Source organism: Pituophis catenifer, unplaced genomic scaffold (assembly GCF_029215685.1).
Source record: "Pituophis catenifer annectens isolate HBS135680 unplaced genomic scaffold, rPitCat1.0.hap2 SCAF_18, whole genome shotgun sequence".
Classification (NCBI taxonomy): Eukaryota; Metazoa; Chordata; class Lepidosauria; order Squamata; family Colubridae; genus Pituophis; species Pituophis catenifer.
The window spans coordinates 8,388,514-8,411,051 of NW_027256898.1; the positions used below are offsets into that span (position 1 = coordinate 8,388,514).

At 45.8% G+C, this 22,538-nt stretch overlaps 1 protein-coding gene across 4 annotated transcripts in view; it reads left to right on the forward strand.

Annotated features, from left to right (window-relative positions):
- The window catches only part of ARHGEF10L (Rho guanine nucleotide exchange factor 10 like), an 88,369-nt gene extending 67,520 nt beyond the window's left edge, over window positions 1–20,849 (forward strand). For all 4 annotated transcript variants that reach the window (XM_070956254.1, XM_070956251.1, XM_070956252.1 and 1 more), the window contains 4 exons: window positions 7,426–7,571; window positions 13,553–13,727; window positions 18,483–18,605; window positions 19,804–20,849. In XM_070956254.1, coding sequence (XP_070812355.1) covers window positions 7,426–7,571; window positions 13,553–13,727; window positions 18,483–18,605; window positions 19,804–20,345 — 986 coding nt within the window. In that variant the 3' untranslated portion in view covers window positions 20,346–20,849. The remainder of the gene's footprint in view (window positions 1–7,425; window positions 7,572–13,552; window positions 13,728–18,482; window positions 18,606–19,803) is intronic.
- The last annotated feature ends 1,689 nt before the right edge of the window (window positions 20,850–22,538 follow it).

Genomic DNA, 22,538 nt, shown 5'->3' on the forward strand with positions numbered 1-22,538 from the left:
TGGGCAATGCTCTGTTTCAAAAAAATATGTGGGTGTGTATTGGGGGAAAAAAAAACAATAAAACTTGTCCCCCCCTCCCAAAAAAAGGTGAGTTTTCAGCACAAAGCCCTTCTCCAAACTTCTTTTCCCAACACTATTCACATTGTTCCAAAATCCGGATGTCCCATCAGTGTCATACATTGCTTACTGGGAGAGAGATGTGTGTTTAAAAACAAACAGATTTGGCATTTTAAGTTGTTGTTGTTGTGTTTTTTTAATATAAACATTCCATCTTCCCTTAAGCAGTGTGTCGTCTGGGTACAAATATCTCTTTTTTTTTTTTGGAACATTTTTGAAAATAAGACATTTTAATTGCATTCGGGGTTGCTCTTCTACCGTTTCTTTTCCCTCATTTCACAACAAACCTTCTTCTCCTTCTTCCTTTCCCTTCCCTCCCTCCTCCTCTCCTTCCTCTTTCCTACTTCCCTTTCCTTTCCCCCTTTCTCTCCTTCTCTCCTACTCCTCTCCCCTGTCCTTTCTTCCTCTCCTTTCCCCTTTCTTCCATTCCTCTCTCTCCCTCTCCTCTTCTATTCCTCTGTTCCTCTCCCCTTTCTTTTTCCTTTGTTGTGGAATATATTCCCTCTTTGGTATCCGAGCAACTCTATTATTCTAATAATATATACTTTCTTTTCAATTTCTTTTCATGGGTACAAATATCTCTGTGCAATCACCATCAAAATTTACAACAGCATTCATTACATTGATATTGATTCTCTAATTTTACAATTGTAGTATTGAACCTAATAAACCTATGCATTTTTCCCTCTTAACATATCTTCTAATAAAAATATAATAATAATATTAAGAGCCTGGAAAGCTCTGCAGACAAGGCACTGTAATTTAACACCAGCTGTCTGCAATTAAAGTAAGTTCGAATCTTGCCAGGCTCAAGGTTGACTCAGCCTTCCATCCTTTCTAAGGTAGGTAAATTGAGGACCCAGTTTGTGGGGGCAATAAGCTGACTTTGTATAAAATATACAAAAGTATGAAGGCTATTGCTTAACGCATTGTAAGCCGCCCTGAGTCTCCGGAGAAGGGCGGCATATAAATCAAATAAAAAAAAAAAGCATAATAATCCTAATAGTCATAATAATAACAATCATCTTATTGTTTACATCTCTATCTTAACATATTTTCTACTCTTCTTTAACCTCCTTCTTCTATTTCCAAATTCCATTTCTATTCTCTAACCATTGATAAAATAATTCCCATATCATATAATATTCAGTTTGTGCCAGGGGTGAAATGCTCCCGGTTCGGACCAGATCACCCGATCCGGTAGCGATGGAGGCTGGTGGTTTGGAGATCCGGTAGCAAAAATTCCTGCCCCTCCCCCTCCATTGCCCGGCTGAGCCGTCTAATCATCAGAGGCTTTTTTATTTATTTTTAAAAGCATTTTGTCTACAACCTCTTTGGCCGAAAAAATGCTTTTAAAGCGCAGCTTTAAAGCGCAGCTCAGCTGGGATCATCAGAGGCTTTTAAAAGCATTTTTTCTATAACCTCTTCAGCTGAAGAGATTATAGAAAAAATGTTTTTAAAATGAAAAAAAGCCTCTGCTGATCAGGCAAGTCAGCTGGGATCGTCAGAGGCTTTTAAAAGCAGTTTTTTTACAACCTCTTTAGCCAAAAAGGTTGTAGAAAAAATGGTTTTAAAAGTAAAAAAAAAAAAAAAGTTGGCCACGCCAGCTCAGTCATATTACACCCCCCCCACCAAGCCACGCCCACAGAACCGGTAGTAACAAATTTTACATTTCACTAGTGGTTTGTGCTTTCTCCTTAATTGCAAGCTAAATTAATCTGTTCATTTCTGCACATTCTAATATTTTCCTAATCACATTCTCATCAGTCGGGAATCTCTTCACTTTTCCAATTTTGTGCAAGTACAATTATAGCTGCAGTTAATACTTGGATAATTAAATATGCGTTCTCTTTACTATAAGTTTCAGGTAAAATCCCCCACCAAAAATATTTCTGGTTTTAAATCTATGTGCTGCTTTATCATCTTTTCCAGCCATGTATGTATTTTTGTCCAGTATTTTTTTTGCTTCTACACAGGAATTTTAAGTTTTCTTGTATAGTCCCATCAACCAAAGAATTATCTACATGGGCTGGCAGCGATTCTCCCTGGGAACCTAGAGACTTGAAAATAGGTGGAAAATAAGGTCCGTCATAAATTAGAACGGCCACTAAACAGCCGTTCGTAAGTGGAGGACTACCCATTGAACCGCATCTCTATAAATTTATCCTAGAAGCAGTTGAGAAGTGTGGACGTAATACAATCCACTCTGTTGAAACACCTAAGGTCAGGGTTCCAAGTATTTGTTTTAAAAATACTGCCCCCCCCAAAATACAACTACTCCTTGAGGTGCAGCAGTTTGTTTAGTGACCGAAGTTACAAGGGCACAGAAAAAAATTGACTTAGGACCGCTTTTCAGTATCCCCGTAGTCACGTGATCAAAATTCAGGACACTGTCTCGTATTTATGACGATGGCAGTGACCCCGGGGCGGGGGGCGGTGGTCACACGATTCCCCCTTTGGCGACTTTCTGACGAGCAAAATCCAGTAGGGGAGCCAAATTCATTTAATAACTGCATTACTAACTTGATACCTTGCAATGATTCACTTAATCACTGGGGCGAGAGAGAGGTCTTAAAATGGGGCATAACTCACTTAACAAACGTCCCACTCAGCGTAGGCAATTTTGGAGCTCAGTTGTGGTTGTAAGTTGAAGACTGCCCGTATTACATTTTTCTTTTAGAGCCTTTACACGTCAGACTTCTATTCTTTTGCTTTAGGTCAGAGTCTGTCAACCTTTGTAATTTCAAGACATTTGGACTTCAACGCTTAAGAGGTGTGGACTTCAACTCAAAACCCCCACACCTCTTAAACTTGAACTTGAGACCGTGCTTCCAAAAAATGCCATGTCGAGGACTCCCTGTAGGAAATTTATTTGTGTGTCTGTTACTCTTGAGTTTGACTATCTGGTCAAGAGGCGCCTTCGGGACCCTTGAGAATCAGTTTTTGCAGGGGTTTCAAACTCAAGGCCTGTGCATGTGCCCCCCGAGCTCCATTTTTGCTGGCAGAGGACCACATGTCAAATGCACACCGTGCATGCACGCATGCACTGCACGCCAAATGTGCACTTCACGTGGAAAAAGGAGGCTTAAGTAGGCAAGTAGAACAGCAAGGAGGGGGGAACAGCTGTGCCGCGCGATTTAGATTCACTAGATTTCCTGCTTTCTAACAAACATAAATCATGTGGCACAGCTGATCGTCGGAAATACCAGTTCCGACGAACCTGGAGCATTTTTTTTTTACTATCGGTTCGCTGAATTGGTAGCTTTTATTACCAGCAGTTCGCCTGAACCGGTGCGAACCGGTAACATTTCACCCCTGCTGTGTCATCATCCCCCCCCCCACACCTCCCTCCAGAGTTACTCCCACTTTGTTTCCAGGTGCTTTTAATTAATTTAAAATCTATTTTAATTTCCTGCTTGTTGTAACCCGGGAGGGCGGCAGAGTTCCCTGCGTCGTGTGTCCCCGCAGACACCCAAAATATTTAACGTTAATTGGCTTTCAGAAGGCGGCGCCTGGAATGTGGGTCTGGAGACAAAAAAAGCTGAGTTTGAAAACTCCGTAATTTTCTATTGATCGGCTGTCAGTTCTCCCCAGCCCTGGGGAAGGTGACTGTTTTACTCCTGCTGAAATCTGTCAGCTGGGTTTAATCCTCCTGCTTTTGTCAGCTTCGGACGGATTTAAAAAAAAAAAAGGCAAAGTAAGACTTACCTTTGCGTTCAGCTGGCTCTGATCCTCCCAGACAGGCTGGAGTTGGTAGGTCTGCGCCAGGGGTGGTTCTAGTTACCTTTACTACTGGTTTGGAATAGGGCCGCTCGTGTACGCACACTCTTCTGCACAAGTGCAGAAGCTGATGACGTCAGGGTCGGTGGGTGGAGCCTCCCACTGGTTTTACTACCGGTTCTATAGAACCGGGGGCAACCCACCACTGCTCTGCGCCAGCCTCAGCTTGCGTCTGTGTCGTGCGTCTTGCAAGGCAGCCCTGTCATTCAGGCAAATATATTTATTGTTGTTTATCTGCTTTCTCTTCAATCTTTCCTCTCTGGGCCCCTTGGAACGTGGGGTGATCTGAGCCGGCTGATTCACGGATCCAAAACGCCCAGAGTTTCTTCCCCTCCTCTTCTTCCTCCCCTCTGTACTCCCTTCAACACTGATGATGTTATCTATTTGGGTAATGAAATGTCTGCAAGAAAACCGCCAAGCTCAGAGAGCACCAAGGACCCCACAGTTTTCCTCCCCCCTCCCCCTCCTCCCTGCAAATCCCACTCTCTTCCAGCACTGAGGATGTTACCTAGTTGGGTAATGAAAGTTTGCAAGAAAACCGCCAAGCTCAAGAGAGCATCAAGGACCCCACAGGTCTCCTCCTTCTCCTCCGCCTCCTCCCTGCCGTTCAAATCCAAGTATCAAATCAACTTTTCCTTTTAAGGCCACTTTGGGGTGTCTTCCTCTTAGTGCTTGCATCACCCCCAAATCTTAGCTTTGCTTGTCATCCTTCAGCTATCTTAGTCGATGTTGATCTGACTTCTCTGTGATGCCCGGAGAAGATGTTCATTGTTAGCATCCAATCCGAAATTCTGCAAGTCCCATCCACGGTTATTTTTTTCAACTTCCCGCAAAGTTGGCAGCAAGCGGAATAAAAAAAAATGCAAAGATCCGTCTCTTATTCTGCTGTTTCATACCGGATCCCTCCTCCTGGCCCCAAAAACGTAGTTTTCCTTTGGACCGAGTGCTCCTAATCAGGCATGGCTTAATCCTCTCTTTCTCCCTTTTCGTTGCTTCCCCCCCACCTCATTTTGTGCCATTTTCTTCTAGAGTGATTCCTCTCCACGTCCCATTAAACTCCCACCATCTGTGGCTTCTGCTGCCCTCCGTTCCGGGGTTATAAACGCCTGTTTACGCTCTTGCGCTTCCGAGCTCCGCTTGCCAACACGTTGCTTCTTATTAATTAGCTTTTGATAAGCCGTTTATGTTTTTTAATTAAAGCGTGTGCTAGGGCAAAGAGAGAAAGAGGGGCGTTATCTCCCAGGCAGTTACATCTGCCACTTAGATCTTCCCAGGGCACGGGTGGCAAAAAAACATTGCCGTGCAAAGGAACCTGTTGCACCAGCTTATTTATTTATTTATTTACTGCCAATTGAAAAAGTGGCATTTGAGGGTGAAGGTTGCTTCTCCGAGCTGGTGGGTTGGTCTCCAAAACATTTTGTTACCTGCAGGGGTGAAATGCTCCCGGTTCGGACCGGATCGCCCAATCCGGTAGCGATGGAGGCGGGTGGTTCGGAGAACCGGTAGCAAAAATCCCTGCCCCCCCCCATGCCCAGCTGAGCCACGCGATCATCAATGTGTTAAGCAATAGCCTTTGTACTTTTGTATATTTATACAAAGCCAGTTTATTGCCCCCATAATCTGGGTCCTCATTTTACTTACCTTAGAAAGGATGGAAGGCTGAGATTAAATTATCTTTCCATGGATATATAATTTTATGGTACTACTCCCCCCAAAAAAGTGGTGTTATTAGCTAGTTTTAGAAAATAACACTTTTCCCAAAAGGTTTCCACAATTTTTGCCGCTATTGTATGAGACTGATACTTCTCCTAAACTGAAGATATATTCTAGATTTTAGCCCTCCGGGGAAGAAAAAAAATTAAAAATAAAAGTTTAGTTTGTGCTGCATTTTACCTACAAGATCGCACGCCAAACATCCTTTGTGCTGCCGAATTGTGTGCATTTGTGTCTGGGCAGCGGAAAGGCTGAGCTGATTATATCCAGGGGTGACGTCAAAATCGGTTGTCTGGGAGTTACAAAGTGATGTGACATGATAAGGCTGTGTTTTGACAATAGCCGTGGACGTGTTCCGGGAAATGCCACCGAAATACCATTATGAAGAACCCCCCTGGGAAGACTTGGTGGCACGGACGCTTGGGAAATTTGCAGCCAGGGCATGTGATATTTCATTTCAAACTCCAAAATTGGGAGACATCCAGGAACCTCGTGTTTCGGTAAAGGTTTGCGTGCAATTTCTTCTACATGTTAAATCGATAAAAAGGCCCTGCAGAGAGAGAGAGAGAGAGAGAGAGGGGAAAAAAAGAGTTTATAGGAATGGTGGCGGAGAAAGCATCGGAGAAATTTAATTTAGTGGTCCAAGGGGTTTTCGCTCTTCGGATCAATTAGGAACGGTCCTACATGCAAAGATTCACGGCACTTAACCAATGTCTTCAGGAGAATAAAAACGGGTGGAATTTTAAACCGGGTTGGGCTGGAGGATCAATAAAGAAAAAAAATCCTGCAGTCTTGAGGATGTTTTGGTGCAAAAGTGGGAAAACAGAACTTCAAGACTGGAGGAATAATAAATAATAATAATAATAATAATAATAATAATAATAATAATAATAATAATAATAATAATAATAAATATAATAATAATAATAATAATAATAATAATAATAATAATAATAATAATAATAATAATAATAAAGAAAAAATCACAAAGTACCGGGACTTGCAAATTGAAGTTGAGCGATTGTGGAAAAAGAAATCGTGTGTTGTCCCGATTGTAATCGAAGCCCTTGGAGCAATACCCAAAGGGCTACCCCGCTATTTAGAAATTCTAAATTTGCCAGACTTGAACATTTTGACTCTACAAAAAACTCGGAACAGCTTACATCCTCCGACGATACCTTAACAGTTCCTAGATCCTTGGTTAGGACTCCAGCTGCTGAGCTATTAACCAGCCTCAAAGGCTGTGAATCTCACTAAAGATTAAATAATAATAATAATAATAATAATAATAATAATAATAATAATAATAATAATAATAATAATAATAGTAATAAGTTGCTCCCACAACTTCTGAAGGCAACTTCTATTCCATGGGTTGATTGTTCTCACTGTCAAGAAATTCTTCCTTATTTCCAGGTTGAATCTCTCCTTGGTCAGTTTTATTTTATTTATTTATTTATTTTATTTTATTTATTTAGTTTCCATCCATTGTTCCTTGTCTGGCCTTCAGGTGCTTTGGAAAATAACTTGATCTCCTTCCTCTCTGTGGCAGCCCCTCAAATATTGGAAGGCTGCTATCCTGTCTCCCCTGGTCCTTCTCTTCCTGAGACTTCTTCACTTCTCAGCAGGCTTCCGAGAAACTTTAGGGGTGCCTGCGAAAATTAGCCTGTGTTGAAAGTGAGGCTGTGGTCACAAAAACATTGCACTTCGCAGGCGTTTGAAAGGATGGCTTTCGAATTCTCCTTCGATTTTGGTCTTCCCAAAAAGTTTTCCAACCAACTCCCATCTTATCTGCTTTTCTCTTCCCTGGTGCAGGAGGCCTGTGGGACGCCGAGGCTGAGCCCACCTGCCTGGCGGTGGGGCCGGCCCCCGTGCGGACGCTGCTCACCTTGGATGATGCCGTATGGGCCAGCTGTGGCAATCAAGTGACCGTCTTCGATGCCGTCAGCCTGAAGGCTCAGGTAGGTCTCTCTCCAGGCGCGTCTCGATTGAGTTTGGGAATCAACAGCCGTTCCACTGATTAATTGTTCTCGCAGGGGGTTGGACTAGAAGATCCTCCCAGGTCCCTTCCAACACTGTTATTCTGTAATTCTATAATCCCAGATCAATTAACTAGTGCGGGTTGTCAACTCTGCAAAGCTTTCAAGTTGCCATGAGCAGGGAGGGAGGGAGAACTGAAGTGAATTCCATACATTCTTTCTGACCGCAATCAGAAGGAGGGTGTTAGGTTTCACAGCCAGCCAAAGTGGTTAATTGGAGAATGTGATTTATGACATGGCCAGAGAGGAGGGGAGAGACAGGGTCATAGGGGAACGTAAATCTACGTAGGATCAGTCCTAACTGCATCCGAATATTGCCGGAATGTTGCTCCTAATAAATGACTATATAACAGCTGGACCCAGCTGTTTTAGCAAACTATCGTCCAGTTTCCAACCTTCGCTTTCTGGCGAAGGTTGTTGAGAGTGTGGTTGCGCAACAGCTCCCCCAGTACCTGGAGGAAACCGTCTATCTAGATCCGTTCCAGTCCGGCTTCAGGCCCGGGTACAGCACGGAAACGGCATTGGTCGCGTTGGTTGATGATCTCTGGAGGGCTCGGGACAGAGGTTGCTCCTCTGTTCTGGTCCTATTAGACCTCTCAGCGGCTTTTGATACCATCGACCATGGTATCATGCTGCGCCGGTTGGAGGGGTTGGGAGTGGGAGGCACTGTTTTACGGTGGTTCTCCTCCTATCTCTCCGACAGGTCGCAGTCTGTGTTGGCTGGAGGGCAGAGGTCGACCTCAAGGCACTTGGTTTGTGGGGTGCCACAAGGGTCGGTCCTCTCGCCTCTCCTGTTCAACATTTATGTGAAGCCGCTGGGCGAGATCATCCGTGGTTTTGGGGTGCAGTGCCATCTGTACGCTGATGACACCCAGCTGTACATCTCCACCCCAGACCACCCCAACGATGCCCTTGAAGTGATGTCCCGGTGCCTGGAGGCGGTGCGGGTCTGGATGGGGCGGAACAGGCTCCGACTCAATCCCTCCAAGACTGAGTGGCTGTGGCTGCCGGCGTCCCGATATAGTCAGCTGGTGCCATCGCTGACTATTGGGGGCGAGACATTGGCCCCCACGGAGAGGGTGCGTAACTTGGGTGTCCTCCTGGACGCACGGCTGTCCTTAGAAGAGCATTTGACGGCCGTGGCCAGGGGGGCTTTCTATCAGGTCCGCCTGATACGCCAGTTGCGCCCCTTTCTGGATCGGGACTCCCTATGCACGGTCACTCATGCCCTCGTTACTTCCCGCCTTGACTACTGTAATGCTCTCTACATGGGGCTCCCCTTGAGGAGCACTCGGAGGCTCCAACTGGTGCAGAATGCGGCCGCGCGGGTACTTATGGGGGCGGCATGGCGCTCCCACGTGACACCTCTCCTGCGCGAGCTGCATTGGCTTCCAGTGGTCTTCCGAGTGCGCTTCAAGGTGTTGGTTCTCATCTTCAAAGCGCTCCATGGCTTAGGACCCAGTTATTTACGAGACCACCTTCTGCCACCGATAACCTCCCACCGGCCAACACGCTCCCACAGAGAGGGTCTCCTCAGGGTGCCGTCTGTCAGGCAATGTCGGCTGGCGACCCCCCGGGGAAGAGCCTTCTCTGTGGGGGCACCCGCCCTCTGGAATGAGCTGCCCCCAGGGATACGACTAATCCCGGATCTCCGGACCTTCCGCCGGGCCCTGAAGACGTTTTTATTTCAGCAAGCCGGGCTGGGTTAAAAATTTTTAATTGGTGAATTTTATGGGTAACGGGGTTTTAAATTGGAGAAGCCTAAGATAATTTAATTCTGTTTTAATGTATTTTAATATTTGTATTGTGTGTTTTTAATTTTGGCTGTTCACCGCCCCGAGTCCTTCGGGAGAGGGGGCGGTATAAAAATTTAATAAATAAATAAATAAATAAATAAATATTTCCTTTGAAGTTTGGATCATGGCTCATGAATTCATTAGGGCATCTTTCGGAAACTTGACACGGGTGTCAGCAATCTGCGGCTCCGGAGCCGCGTGCGGCTCTTTGGGCCCTCTGCTGTGGCTCCCTGTCAGGTGATCTCACCACTGGCTGGCCCCGCCCCTCCCAGTCACTCCCCGCCTGGCCTGAGAAGTTAAGGGCAACAATGGGGGATGGAGAAGCAGCCAGGGCAGAGACAGAGAGATACAGAGAGAGGGGGAGAGAGAGAGACATAGAGAGATACAGAGAGAGAGAAGGGGAGGGAGGGAGGGAGAGAGAGAGAGATGTCAAAAGTGTTTTGTGGTTCCCAGTGTCTTTTTTTTTTAATTGAAAAGTTTTACAAAGAAAATTTTCCCCCCCAGTGTTTTTTAACAACCGGTTCTCTGCCCTAATGACTGGCTGGGTAGGTGTGGCTAGGAGAGGTGTCATGTGACTGGTGGAAGTGAGTGACGTCGAGTTGGCCACACCCACCCAGGTTTTGTGGCTCCCGGTGTTTTCTTTTCTGTGGGAAACGGGTCCAAATGGCTCTTTGAGTGCTTAAGGCTGCAGACCCCTGAACTAGTGGAACAGAAGTTGTCTTCAGAAGTTCTGGGTGTGCTCCAATACTGGAGTTTTTTAAGAAGAGACTGGACAGCCACTTGTCTGGAATGGTATAAGGTCTCCTGCTTGTGCGGAGGGTTGGACTAGAGAACCTCCAAAGTCCCTTCCAACTTGGTTATTCTATGTTCCAAAATTTCTCCTGTCTGATGGTGTGACTCCTCTGAGCTGGCCACTGTGTGGCACTGTCCCTGCATGGATGCAGGTGCCCACTCAGAATGGCAGAGATGCTTCCTCCTCTTTTCTCTTTCTCCTGCTTCTTTCCCCCTACTTTTTCGGTCAATGCTGGATACCAGAACTTAACAGCATCATTTGCCACCCTATCCGTGGCATATCTGGCACCCTACCAGAGTTTCCATTCTCTTCTTCATGAGACAAACTCATGCCCGGTTTGGGGTGGGTGCTCTCCCTGCGCCGGTTGTGACTTCAGATTGAACCAATACTGCAAGTTGGCATAGAGGAGACCAGTGATCCCGGTTCCCTCTGTAGAAGCAGTGGCCGAATTGACACACATGGATACACGGATACACCAGGGGTGAAATGCTACCGGTTCGGACCGGGTTCGCCCAAACCGGTAGTAAAAAATGCTACCGGTTCGTGCGAACTGGTATTTCCGACAATCAGCTGTGCCACGCGATTTATATTCCCTAGAAAGCTTTCTAGCGAATCTAAATTGCACGGCACAGCTGTTCCCCCCCTCTTGCTGTTCTACTTACCTTTGCAGGCTCAGAAAAGGCTTCTTAATCCTCCTGCGCGGTAGCGCCTGCGGTGCACCTGTGCACAAAGTGTGCATTTGGCACACACCATGCATGCGCATGTGAAGCAAACCGGTAGCGAAGCGAACCGGTAGCAGACGTCAGAGCATTTCACTCCTGGGATACACACACGTGTGTAAACAGAGCAAAGGCACAGGTGTCCTTAGGGAAGATGAAGTCTGGTTTCCTTTTCATTTTGAAGCAATGACCCTTCCTCCCTCAGTGTCCTTTCTTTTTCCACTGCCACCTGCTATCTGGCAAGGGGAGGCTGTCTCCTCCTTCTGCCTGGCTCTTTGTTGTCAGGTGGCATTCACTGCCTTGTCAACAACTAATGCAACGTTTTACGTCTCCCCAGTCGCCCAGCGGGGATTGATAGGAGCTCTGCTTTTATAGAGATACGTTGAGGTACATAAATGCCGCGGTGGGAAGGGTTGTGTCAGCATTTTCTGGGTAATATTCCGAATTTATAACGGAGGCATTAAAAAGAGCGCTCGCTCTGACATTCTGTCCCGCCTAAAAGGGAACGCGTTTTCTCGTGGGATGTGAGAAAGCGGCTTTTGCAGACACGAGAAAGCCGGAAAATCGGTGTGGGCCGCGTTACGAGACACGTGGCGAAGCAGTCAAAAAGAGATTAAATTGGAACGAGTAGACGTTAAAACTTAAAAAATAAACAAGTAGTCCTCGACTTACGACCTCAATGGATACCGAAATTTCTGTGGCTAAGCAAGATGGGGGTGAAGCAAGTTTGGCTCCATTTTGCAACCTTTCTTGCCACCGTTGTTAAGTGAATCACTGCAGTTGATAAGTTAGTAAGTTGGTTGTTAAGTGAATCTGGCTTCCCGCGTGACGCCAGAAGGTCGTAAAAGGGGATCAGGTGACTCCCGGGATGACTGCAATAGTCATAAATATGAATCAGTTGCCAAGCTTCTGAATTTGGATCATGTGACCATGAGGGAAGCTGCAACGGTCGTCAGTCTGAAAAACGGTCGTAAGTCTCTGTTTTTTCAGTGCTGATTAAGTTTACTAATAAAGGAGAATACAGGTAGCCATTGACTTAACTGTTGTGACCTAGGCTTCCTGAGTCATTAAAACACACGAGTAGTCCCAAAAACCTCTTTTATTGCAACAGCTGTGAATTACGTTCATTCACAGCCGAGTCCCAATTAGTTGCAAAACAAGTCCTTCGGGAGAAGACCTTCGGGATAATCACCAACCTTTATCTCCCTTGACATGCCGCCAAAGACCTAGTTGGCAAAGCCACACGGAGTCCAGAATCAAACAGAGATGCCGACTGGGAACAGAGTTAACAACGTTACTTTCCTGCAAAGGGCCCACGTGCCTTTGCTCCTCTTTTAAGCCTTATGGGAGGGGCCAATCATCTCCAGGCCTTACTCCCAAGTCGTCCCTTTTGTTTTAACTGTTCGTGCCTTCTGGCAGCTCTGCGCATTTGCGCACTAGGAACAGGCTCCTCCTGTTCCTCCACCTCTCTGCTGTCCGACTCTGCAGTCCGCACATCACTCCCAGATGGCCCTGGCCCCATCTCTGCCTCTGACACAGAGCCCTCATCCGGGCCTTCCCCAGACTCCAGGACTGGCCCATGTTCCTCCCCAGCCTCCTTACTGTCCGACTCCACTGCCAGCTCCGCAGGCTGCTGGTGGACCACAATATTAACAACAGTTCACAGTGGCCTTTCAAAGGCACTGAAAAAAGTGACTTACGACCATTTTTCACACTTACGACCTTTGCCGCATCCCCATGGTCAGTGAAGCTTGGCAACTGACCCATATTTATGACAGTTGCAGTGTCCCACCACCCATTCATAGGGCGTCCATCCCAAGGTATATAGCTAAAAGTCTGTAAGAGATTCTCAGTCATTGCAGGTCATGGTTGTCCCAAAAGTGCTTTTTCAGGAGACAACTGGATTTTCTAGGTTTTTTTTCTTTGAAGACATTTCGCTTCTCATATGTTCCTTGCTGACAGCTGGTCATTAGCACCTGAGTAGTGCAAATGGGTGTACAGCTTTCTTGGAACTGTTGAAAGGACTACCAGTATGTTGTAGATTGGAGATACATGACATCACATTCCTACCCCCCTCTGTTGAGAGAGGACTGTTCAATTTGGACACAGATGGCCTCTTTGACCCCTCTTTCAAGCCAGCCGTCCTCTCTGTCCAAAACGTGGACTTGGCTGTCTTCAAAAGAGTGTCCTTTGTCTTCAATGCAGACGGACTGCTGAATTTTTTTCCCTGATGGGTTTTTCTCCTATGTTGAGCCATGCATTTGTGAAGTGGTTGTTTTGTTTCCTCCAAATGACCAGCTGTCTGCAAGGAGTATCAATCCTTCCCTTCCCCACCATCCAGTCAGAGCTGAAGAAGCTTCCTGGATGAGAAGTAAAATGTCTTCAAAGAAAAACCAAGAAAATCTTGAAAAAAGCACCTTCAGGATAACCGTGACTGGATATCTCTATAGAGAAAAGGGATCAAGGCTGAAAACTTCCTTCGTTCAGCACACGTTGCCAAGTTGCTGGCATTATTCACACACACAAAAAAAGCTACACAACCCGTTCGCTTCGTTGCCCGCTGACGCCCGATTCTTTCTTTTTCTTCGTCCACAGCAAATATTCGAGGTCCACCCGGAAGAGGAGAGCAACGTGACCCATATGATCAAGGCCGGCAGCGGGGTGTGGATGGCCTTCTCCTCGGGGTCTTCCATACGTCTCTTCCACACCGAGACCCTGGAGCTTCTGCAGGACATTAACGTGGCCACCCGAACCACGGCGGTCCTGCCAGGTAGGCTGTGAATACTTGAAACCATAAGGATCCACGGCAGGGGAAAAAAAAAACCAACACAATTCAGGTAGTCCTCGAGTTACAACCATGATTGAGCCCGGTCGTAAAGTGGGTCATCGCTTGACTGGGCCCAATTTTATGAACTACTTGCAGCAGTTAAGGAAAAAAACAAAACAAAACACATGGTCATTAAGCCACTTTCCAGCAAAAACATAAATCTCAAGTCAAAATGCGGTTACCTCAGAGATCTTCAAACATGGCAGCTTTAAGAATTCTGGGAGTTGAAGTCCACAAGTCTTAAAGCTGCCACATTTGAAGACCTCTGGGTTATCCGATTACCAGGGATTGGTGGTAGATGTCAGAACTTAGGAACGTGATCAGAACTCAGGAACCAGTTCATAAGTAGGTTTTGGGAGAGTCTGCAATAACCTTCAAATGGTCGCTAAACAGCTGGCCATAAGTCGAGGACTACCTGTACAGAGTTAGGTGGCTCCGGAATTCTCTTCTGCTACCTAGTATTCGCTGAAATGTAAGAAACAGGTTGTTCCCGTAAGATCTGAGAATATTCTGTTCTTTTTCTCCATCTCGTACGGATATTCGAATTGGTTTCCCCGCGCACAGCAGAGGGCTGGACTAGATGACCTCTGGCAGACCTCCCAACGCCACCATTGGTGGAAAATTATTCTAGATTGCTGCATTTACACACCTAAAAAAAGAGTCTCTCAACAAACACAATGGGTATTTTTTTACAACGTGGCAGATGATGAGATGCTATCTTACCTGTACAGGTAAATGCCCAGGTATCAATCACCACCCCCCACCCCAAATCTCCCCAATTTCAATCCTACATCAGCCTAGCCACTGTTTGTGTGTGTGTGAGGAAGCTCCCCAAAATTTATTTCTGTTCCTAAAAATGTATTAATTGGGAAAGACTTCTATTCTATTCTATTCTATTCTATTCTATTCTATTCTATTCTATTCTATTCTATTCTATTCCATTCCATTCCATTCCATTCCATTCCATTCCATTCCATTCCATTCCATTCTATTCCATTTTTTTTCCAGTCTATTTTCCGGAATTTATGCGCTGGTTCATCCAACTCCTTCTCTTTTAATAAGGACTCGAAATAGGCACCCAGAAAATACATAAGGTGCCCCCCAAGTGGCAAATGCCAGGCTGGGCACGCTCCCAGGCTGGCACGAAGGAGGGAGAATTTTCAATTCGGCAGCACGAAGTGGTGTGGGGAAAAAATGGCCGATTAAAGCCACTGTAAATTCTTCATTAATCTTTTCCTTCCCCCCTTCCCTTCCCTTCCCTTCCCTTCTCTCTTTCCCACTCCTTAGCAAGAAGTAATTGTATAATTAGTGCTAAATGCATCACTTGTATAAAGAGTTTCGTGGTTTTTATTTTTTTTCTCCCCTTTAAAAAAAAAATAAAATAAAAAATGTCACACCAGAGCCGTATTTTTTAAAATTTAATCGTGGCCCCTCTGCTTCTGCGGTGTAAGTATTCCTGTATTAATGTATTTTTTGAACTTAAGCTCCCTCATCCTTTTTAACTAGGCAGGCCATTAATAACGGCTTCTGCATAACAGAAGAGCCCCTTTTTAAATTTGTATATTGGCTGATTTGTCTGACATTGGAGCTTTCAAGTCTGCGGGTAAAATATTTATTGGTCTCCGGGACTCTCCTCCCTTCCTCTTTGATTTTTGGGGGTGAAAAAAAGGGGATAGGAGCGTTTCAAAATTCTGCTGCTGAATTCAGAGGTGTCTAAAGATTCAAAGATAAATAGATGATCTTCCCTTTTATCCTCAGAACAGCCCTTCAAGGTAGGCCGATGGAACCTTCGCCCCTAATTTACCAACTATAAAATTTTGTCCAGGGGTGGGGTGAGTGGGAGGGAAGTATTCCAGCCTTGGGATGAGACCAAAATAAATCCTTCAGAAGAAAGGAAGACATGTATATATAAAAGACAAAATGGGTAGTCCTCGTTTAGCAGCTGCCTCGTTTAGTGACCGCTTGCAGTCGTGACAGCGATGAGAAAAAAAAATCCTTCAGAAGAAAGGGACGTGCAGGAAGACATGTGTATATATATATATATATATATATATATATATAAAATGGGTAGTCCTTGTTTAGCAGCTGCCTCGTTTAGTGACCGCTTGCAGTTGTGACAGCGATGGAAAAAAAAAAAGCAACCGGATGACCTATCCTTGCGTTTATAAGCTTTGCAGGAAGGAAGGTCATAAGCACAGAGGAAGGTCATAAGCACAGCCGCGGCTTCACTTTACAATGGAATTGCGGTCACTAAGCGAGGACTACCTGTATTCCCAAATCCATCTTGCTGTTAGTTCACAACCTGAATATTTCTTCGTTAGAGATCCTGGCTTTGATTCAGGAGCTCAAGATTTAGAGAGAGAGAGGGAGGGAGGGAGGGAGTGGGGAAGAGAGAGAGAGAGAGAGAGAGGGAGGGAGGGAGAGGGAGGGAGAGGCGGGATTTGAATCCAGGACTCCCCCGTTCCTAATCCAGCACCTTCCCCAGAGGCTCAAAATAACAGAATTAAAAATCTCCCTTCCCTCCCACTGAGATTCTTCCTGCTTTTACTTTAAATCACTTAATTACTGATTTTACTTCCTTCCCCACCTCCAAATTCTCCTGTTGTTTTTTTTTTTCCCCAGCCCCATTGTTAATTTGCAAGTAAAAATGCACCATCAAAGATGGAGAGGAACATGGGGAAAAAAACCAGGCTCTTTTTTTTCCAAGATGGGGGGGTGGATAGGAGTCCCAGAGGGAACTCTGTGCATGCTCAGGGACTTCAACCTGCAAGGTGATGAAGACGGTTCAGTCTTTATGTTGCTGGTGCTTTTATTTTATTTTATTTTATTCTTTTCTTCCCCCAAAGAGGCTTCCCAGGGCTGGATTTCTTTTTTTTTTTTATTATTATTAGCTTTTTCATTATAAAATTTCTAAGCCTCTTGCTAGAGTTGGGGCTATAAATAAACAAGGAAAGGTCACAACGCATTCGCAACCGACGTCTTCTGGGCCCTGCGGAGGGTTGATTGATCTGAAATATCATTTTCCTGCGGCTGGGCTCCCGGGTTTTTTCCCCTCGGCTTTGCCAGACGGTTCAAACAACATCCAAACCCAGTTGGTCATCGTTTCTAATTAGACAGATTAGATTGGGGGGAAAAAACTCCACACCTACCTACCTACCTACCTACCTACCTACCTCTGTCTGCCTGCCTGCCTGCCTGCCTGTCTGTCTGTCTGTCTATCTATCTATCTATCTATCTATCTATCTATCTAGCTATCTATCTATCTATCTATCTATCTATCTATCTCTATCATCTCTATCTATCTCTATCATCTCTCTCTCTCTCTCTCCCTATCTCTCTATCATCTATCTATCTCTAACTATCTATCATCTATCTCTATCTATCTATTTATCATCTATCTCTATCATCTCTCTCTCTCTCTCTCTCCCTATCTCTCTCTCTCTCTCTCTCTCTATCTATCTATCATCTATTTATCTATCTATCATCTATCTCTATCTCTTATCTCTATCATCTATCTCTATCTATCTATCGTATCTATCTATCAATCATTATCTCTCTCTATTATCTATCTATCTCTAACTATCATCTCTCTCTCTCTCTCTCTCTCTCTCCCACTATCTCTCTATCATCTATCTCTATCTCTATCATCTCTATCTATCATCTCTATCTATCTATCATCTCTCTCTCTATCTATCTCTCCATCTATCTCAATCAATCTATCTCTATATCTATCACTATCTATCTATCTCTATCTATCTATCTCTATCTATATCATCTATCATCTATCTCTGTTTTTCTATCTTTTTATCTATCTATCTCTATATCTCTCTATCCATCCATGTATATCTATCTATCTATCTATCTATCTATCTATCTATCTATCTATCTATCTCTATCTATCTCTATAAAATCTCTCTCTCCTTCCTTCCTTCCTTCCTTCCTTCCTTCCTTCCTTCCTTCCTTCCTTCCTTCCTTCCTTCCTTCCTTCCTTCCTTTCTTTCTTTCTTTCTTTCTTTCTTTCTTTCTTTCTTTCTTTCTTTCTTTCTTTCTTTCTTTCTTGTTCTGATATCTGGATTCGCAGCCAACATCGACGGATCCCTGTCTGCATTTTTAAAAATATGAGCAGCTTTTTAAAAAAACCCTCCCGAGCTCTGTTTTCACTGGCAGAGGCACCGTGGGCTGGTCCTTCGATGTTTCCAGGCAGCCTCTCGGGCCAGTTGCCCCGTTGGCTGGATGCGGGCCGCAGACCTTGAGTTTGACAACTCTGGTATAGGCAGTCCTCGTCTGACGACCACAATTGAGCCCAAAATTTCTTCTGCTAAGCGGGACAGTTGTTAAGTGAGCTTTGCCCCATTGTGCAAAACCATCCTGAGTCCCTTTTTTCCAGTGCTGTTGTCACTTCCAACGGTCACGAAACGAACGGTTGTAAGTCGAGGACTACATGTATTGATGACGATGTGCCAAGGTCACATGGATCGCCAGTTGTGACTTAGCCAGATTCCGACAAGCAGAGTGAATAGGAGAAGCAGATTCACTTCACAACCACGGTGCGACTTGCTTAATGACCGTAGCAAAAAAATCATAACATTGGGCGTGACTCGCTTAGCGATGGAAGTTCCAATTTCAAATACGGTCGTAAATTGAGGACTGCTGATTCGGGATGATTTCTTTCAAGAGGGCTCTTCTTTTGTTCTGCAGGGCAGAAGAATGTCCGAGTCACCAGCCTCCTCATCTGCCAGGGCCTGCTCTGGATTGGCACCGACCAAGGCATTCTGGTCCTCTTGCCAGTGCCCAAGTTGGAGGGGATCCCCAAAATCACAGGTAAGGCAGAAGAGGCCACCTTGATCACAGAGAACGGAGACTGAAGGACGCTGAAGCCTCTTATGATAACCCAGTTTTTTAAATGTTTCCTGGCTTGGCTTGCAAGACCCCCCCTCCCCACCTGAGTTTACTTACTCCCCTTTGTGGCGAGGGATTCTCACAGATTTGATCTCGCGGAAGGATCGATTTGGAGCGTCCTGGATTCTGATGGTGGAATGGTCTCTTTTGCTTCCTTCCTTCCTTCCTTCCTTCCTTGCTTCCTTCCTTCCTTCCTTCCTTCCTTCCTTCCTTCCTTCCTTCCTTCCTTCCTTCCTTCCTCCCATCCACCATACCTCTCCTTCCTTCCTGCCTCCCTGCCTCCCTCCCACCTTCCTTTCCCTCCTTCCTTTCCATCTATCCATCCCATCTCTCCTTCCTTCCTTCCTTCCTCTTTATCTCTGTCTCTTTAGCTCTACCTCTTTATATCTATATCTCGGTCTCTCTATCTATCTCTTTCCCTTTCTCTTTCTTTCTCTATATCTCTTTCTCCTTCTCTATATAGAATAGAATAGAATAGAATAGAATAGAATAGAATAGAATAGAATAGAATAGAATAGAATAGAATAGAATAGAATAGAATAATAGAACAGAACAGAACTGAACTGAACTGAACTGAACTGAACTGAACTGAACTGAACTGAACTGAACTGAACTGAACTGAACTGAATTGAATTCTTTATTGGCCAAATGGGATTGGACACACAAGGAATTTGTCTTTGGTGCATAAGCTCTCAGTGTACATAAAGAAAAAATAAAATATATTCGTCAAGAATCATAGATACAACACTTATCTTTATCTCTCTCTCTTTCTCTATTCCTTTCCTTCTTTCGCTTTCTTTCTCTATATCTCTTTCTCCTTCTCTATATCTTTATCTTTTTATCTCTATCTCTCTTTCTCTATCTCTTTCTCTGTTCCATCTCGTTCCCTTTTTTTTCCTTCTTCCTCTCCCTCTCTCTTTGTCTTCCTCTTTTTCCTTTCCTTTCTCCTTCTCTTCTGCATGGGTCTTTGGCACATCCGCTCAGAGATACAAGCGAATTTCTCTGCGTTTTGGAGAAATGACTTTCCTTCCCAAATCTCTCCGGCTTCGGCTTGCATGGCTGTGGATCCAATCTCTAGCAGCCTTTCTATTTAATCAAAAGCCTTCTCTTCATTGCCCAGGGAAGGGGATGGTCTCTCTCAATGGCCACTGCGGCCCCGTTGACTTCCTGGCGGTGGCATTCAGCACTCTGGCCCCCGAGGTCTTGAAGAGCGACAAAGAGGATGGAGCGACCGCAGACGGAGTGCCATTGGCAGATGACGCGCACCCCAACCCGGGCACTCGCTCCTCCGACGTGTCTGCCCCGGACAGTTCCTCCACCCGGGAAATCCGTAAAAAGGGCATCCTTTTGCAATACCGACTCCGATCCACAACTCACCTACCCGGGCAGTTGCTCTCTGTGAGGGACACGCCTTCGCCGGCCGGCGGGAATTCTCTCGAACACACCGAGGAAGACGGCTCCATCTACGAAATGGCGGACGATCCGGACATTTGGGTGCGAAGCCGGTCGTGCGCGAAGGAGTCTCACCGGAAGGAGATTTCTTCCCTGGCCGTGATTTCGGGAGGAAGGGGCTACCGCAACTTCAACGTCAACGGCCGGGCTCCGTCGAGCAGCGAAAGCGACAGTACGTTACTCCTGTGGCAAATCCCGTTGATTTTATAGCGCTGTCGGTTTCGCTTTTCCCGTCTTTTCCGTTTTCGGCATTGAACGGTGGACGACGGGGACCTCCGGTGGGGGACGTGTGGCTATCGGGGTACCCCTCTAGTTGGAGCCCCCCAGGTTTTTACCGATTTCATAGTCTCCAAATCCCCTTCTCACCCAGCGGTGTTTGCCACCTGTCAACTCTGAAGTTGACCCCACCTCTTTTTCGCACCGCCGATCTTGACTCGAGCTAAGACTTCCGATTTTCTTTCCGTGAACGTTTTCAGGTTTCATAGGAAAATTGCACACTCCCTGCAGGTTTTGGAGGGGACAGTTGAATCCCCCCCCCACCCTCCCCAGGAGAGACATATGGGTTTGGTGTACCCCCTGTGTGAATATCCTACCTACAAATATATATAGAGACACACACACTCTCTTAATATAAAAGTTCTGTATATTATTAAACTGTACAAATAAAAATCTGTATATATTGGGGGCAGAAATAAAGTGGTAGAAAACCCTTCCTAGTCCAGCTCAACGACAAGCTCTGGTCTTGGTTATTCCCACTGGGCTTGGTTCGAAAGTTGACCGTTTTATTAGATGCCAGGAAAATTCTCAAGCCAAAAAAAAAAAAAATGCAGTTATTGCCCCTTAGTGGATACCCTGGTGCCAACCGCTCCAGCACGGGAGGTGCAAAGATCACCTCCGCTGGGTTTGCTGGGCTCTCCGAGATCCGAGGGCATCTCTGCTTTTATTTTATCATTTTCACATTTCTCCTGCAAAGTTTCCCAAGGCAGGATCTTCCCAGGAAAAGGAGGGAGCGGCTTTTAAGGGGGAATAAACCCGAAGCGGAGAAGCAGACCCATAAATAACCGTCGGTCTCCCTGCGTGTGAGATACACAGGACAGGATCGTGAGGATGGCAGCGATCGTTCAGCCGATCAATAGGAGACTCCTATCGATAAATTCAGATTTTTTTAAAAAAAAAAATCCTGATCCCAAGCAGGGACGGAACCGGGCAGGTGTCCCATGGAACGGGCATTGCGATGAAGGAACGTGCACCCCAGGAGGGTTGAGTTGGGCCCAGGGATGGGATTCAGCCAGTTCGGACCAGTTCGGGTGAATCGGATGCTAAATTTACATCTGGTTTGCCGAACCGATAGTTGCAAGGACTGGCTGGCCCCGCCCACCTCACCAGGCCCCTCCCAGGAGTCTCCACGTGGCCCGTTTTTAGATGCCAGGTAAGTACAGCGGCCATGTGGAGGCTCTGGGAGACCTCCCGGAAGTCTGGAAATGGTCCCGTTTCTGGCCTCCAGAGCCCGGGGGAAGCCGTTTTCACCCTCCCGGAGGTTCAAAAGAATCCTCCAGAGCTTGGGGAGGGCAAAAACGCCCCTCTGCCATGGCGCAGGAGGCCGAGTAGGCCACGCCCACCCAGCAACCGGGCAGAGAACCGGTTGCTAAAATTTTTGAATCCCACCTGTGGTTGGGCCGTCCTGAGTTTGCAGGAAGGGCCCCCCCACCCCCCCAAATTATCACTAAACTGCAGAACTTTGAGAAGGAAAATCAGAACGGCTGATGCATTATTCCAACCGAATTGGGAGTCCGTCTAAGGAACCGCCCGTCATGGGGAAAACGCTGGGATAGAATCGCGCGGTGCTATTCCCCGGCTCCGTTCAGTCCGGATCCGATGCTTTGATAGACTCCCTGATTTCATTTCATTTTCAGCTTTCAATTATATTCTTAGCAACTCAACCTTGAAATAGGGTCATCTCCATTGCTGCTGCCTTCGGAGAAGCACTATTACCAGATGTACATGATTTCCACAGCTTATTTTTTTTCCTTACCCCCCTAATTAGACATTAAATGCATGTAGCATTCCTTTTTTTTCTTAAAAAGATGGCTCCAGATTAAGCTGTCTCTCCACTCCCCCACCCCATCCATTTCTTGCCCGGTTGCTTCGGCTTGACGGCGGTGGCAGCAGCAGCGAGGAGAGAAAGAGGAGGGGGGAACGAGGAGGGGGCTGCGTGCACCACCCCCCGTCCCTGTTGTCATCCCCTGTCCCCGTCCCTGTCTCTCAAACCTGAGCATTTTACATCAGTCACAGGCCATTATCAAATCTTCCAGGAGACAATAACGGTTTGCGTAAAATACGTGGAGATTCATTAAAGTGTCAATACAATTACACAAGCAGGCATCATTGTCTTTCAGCTCCTTG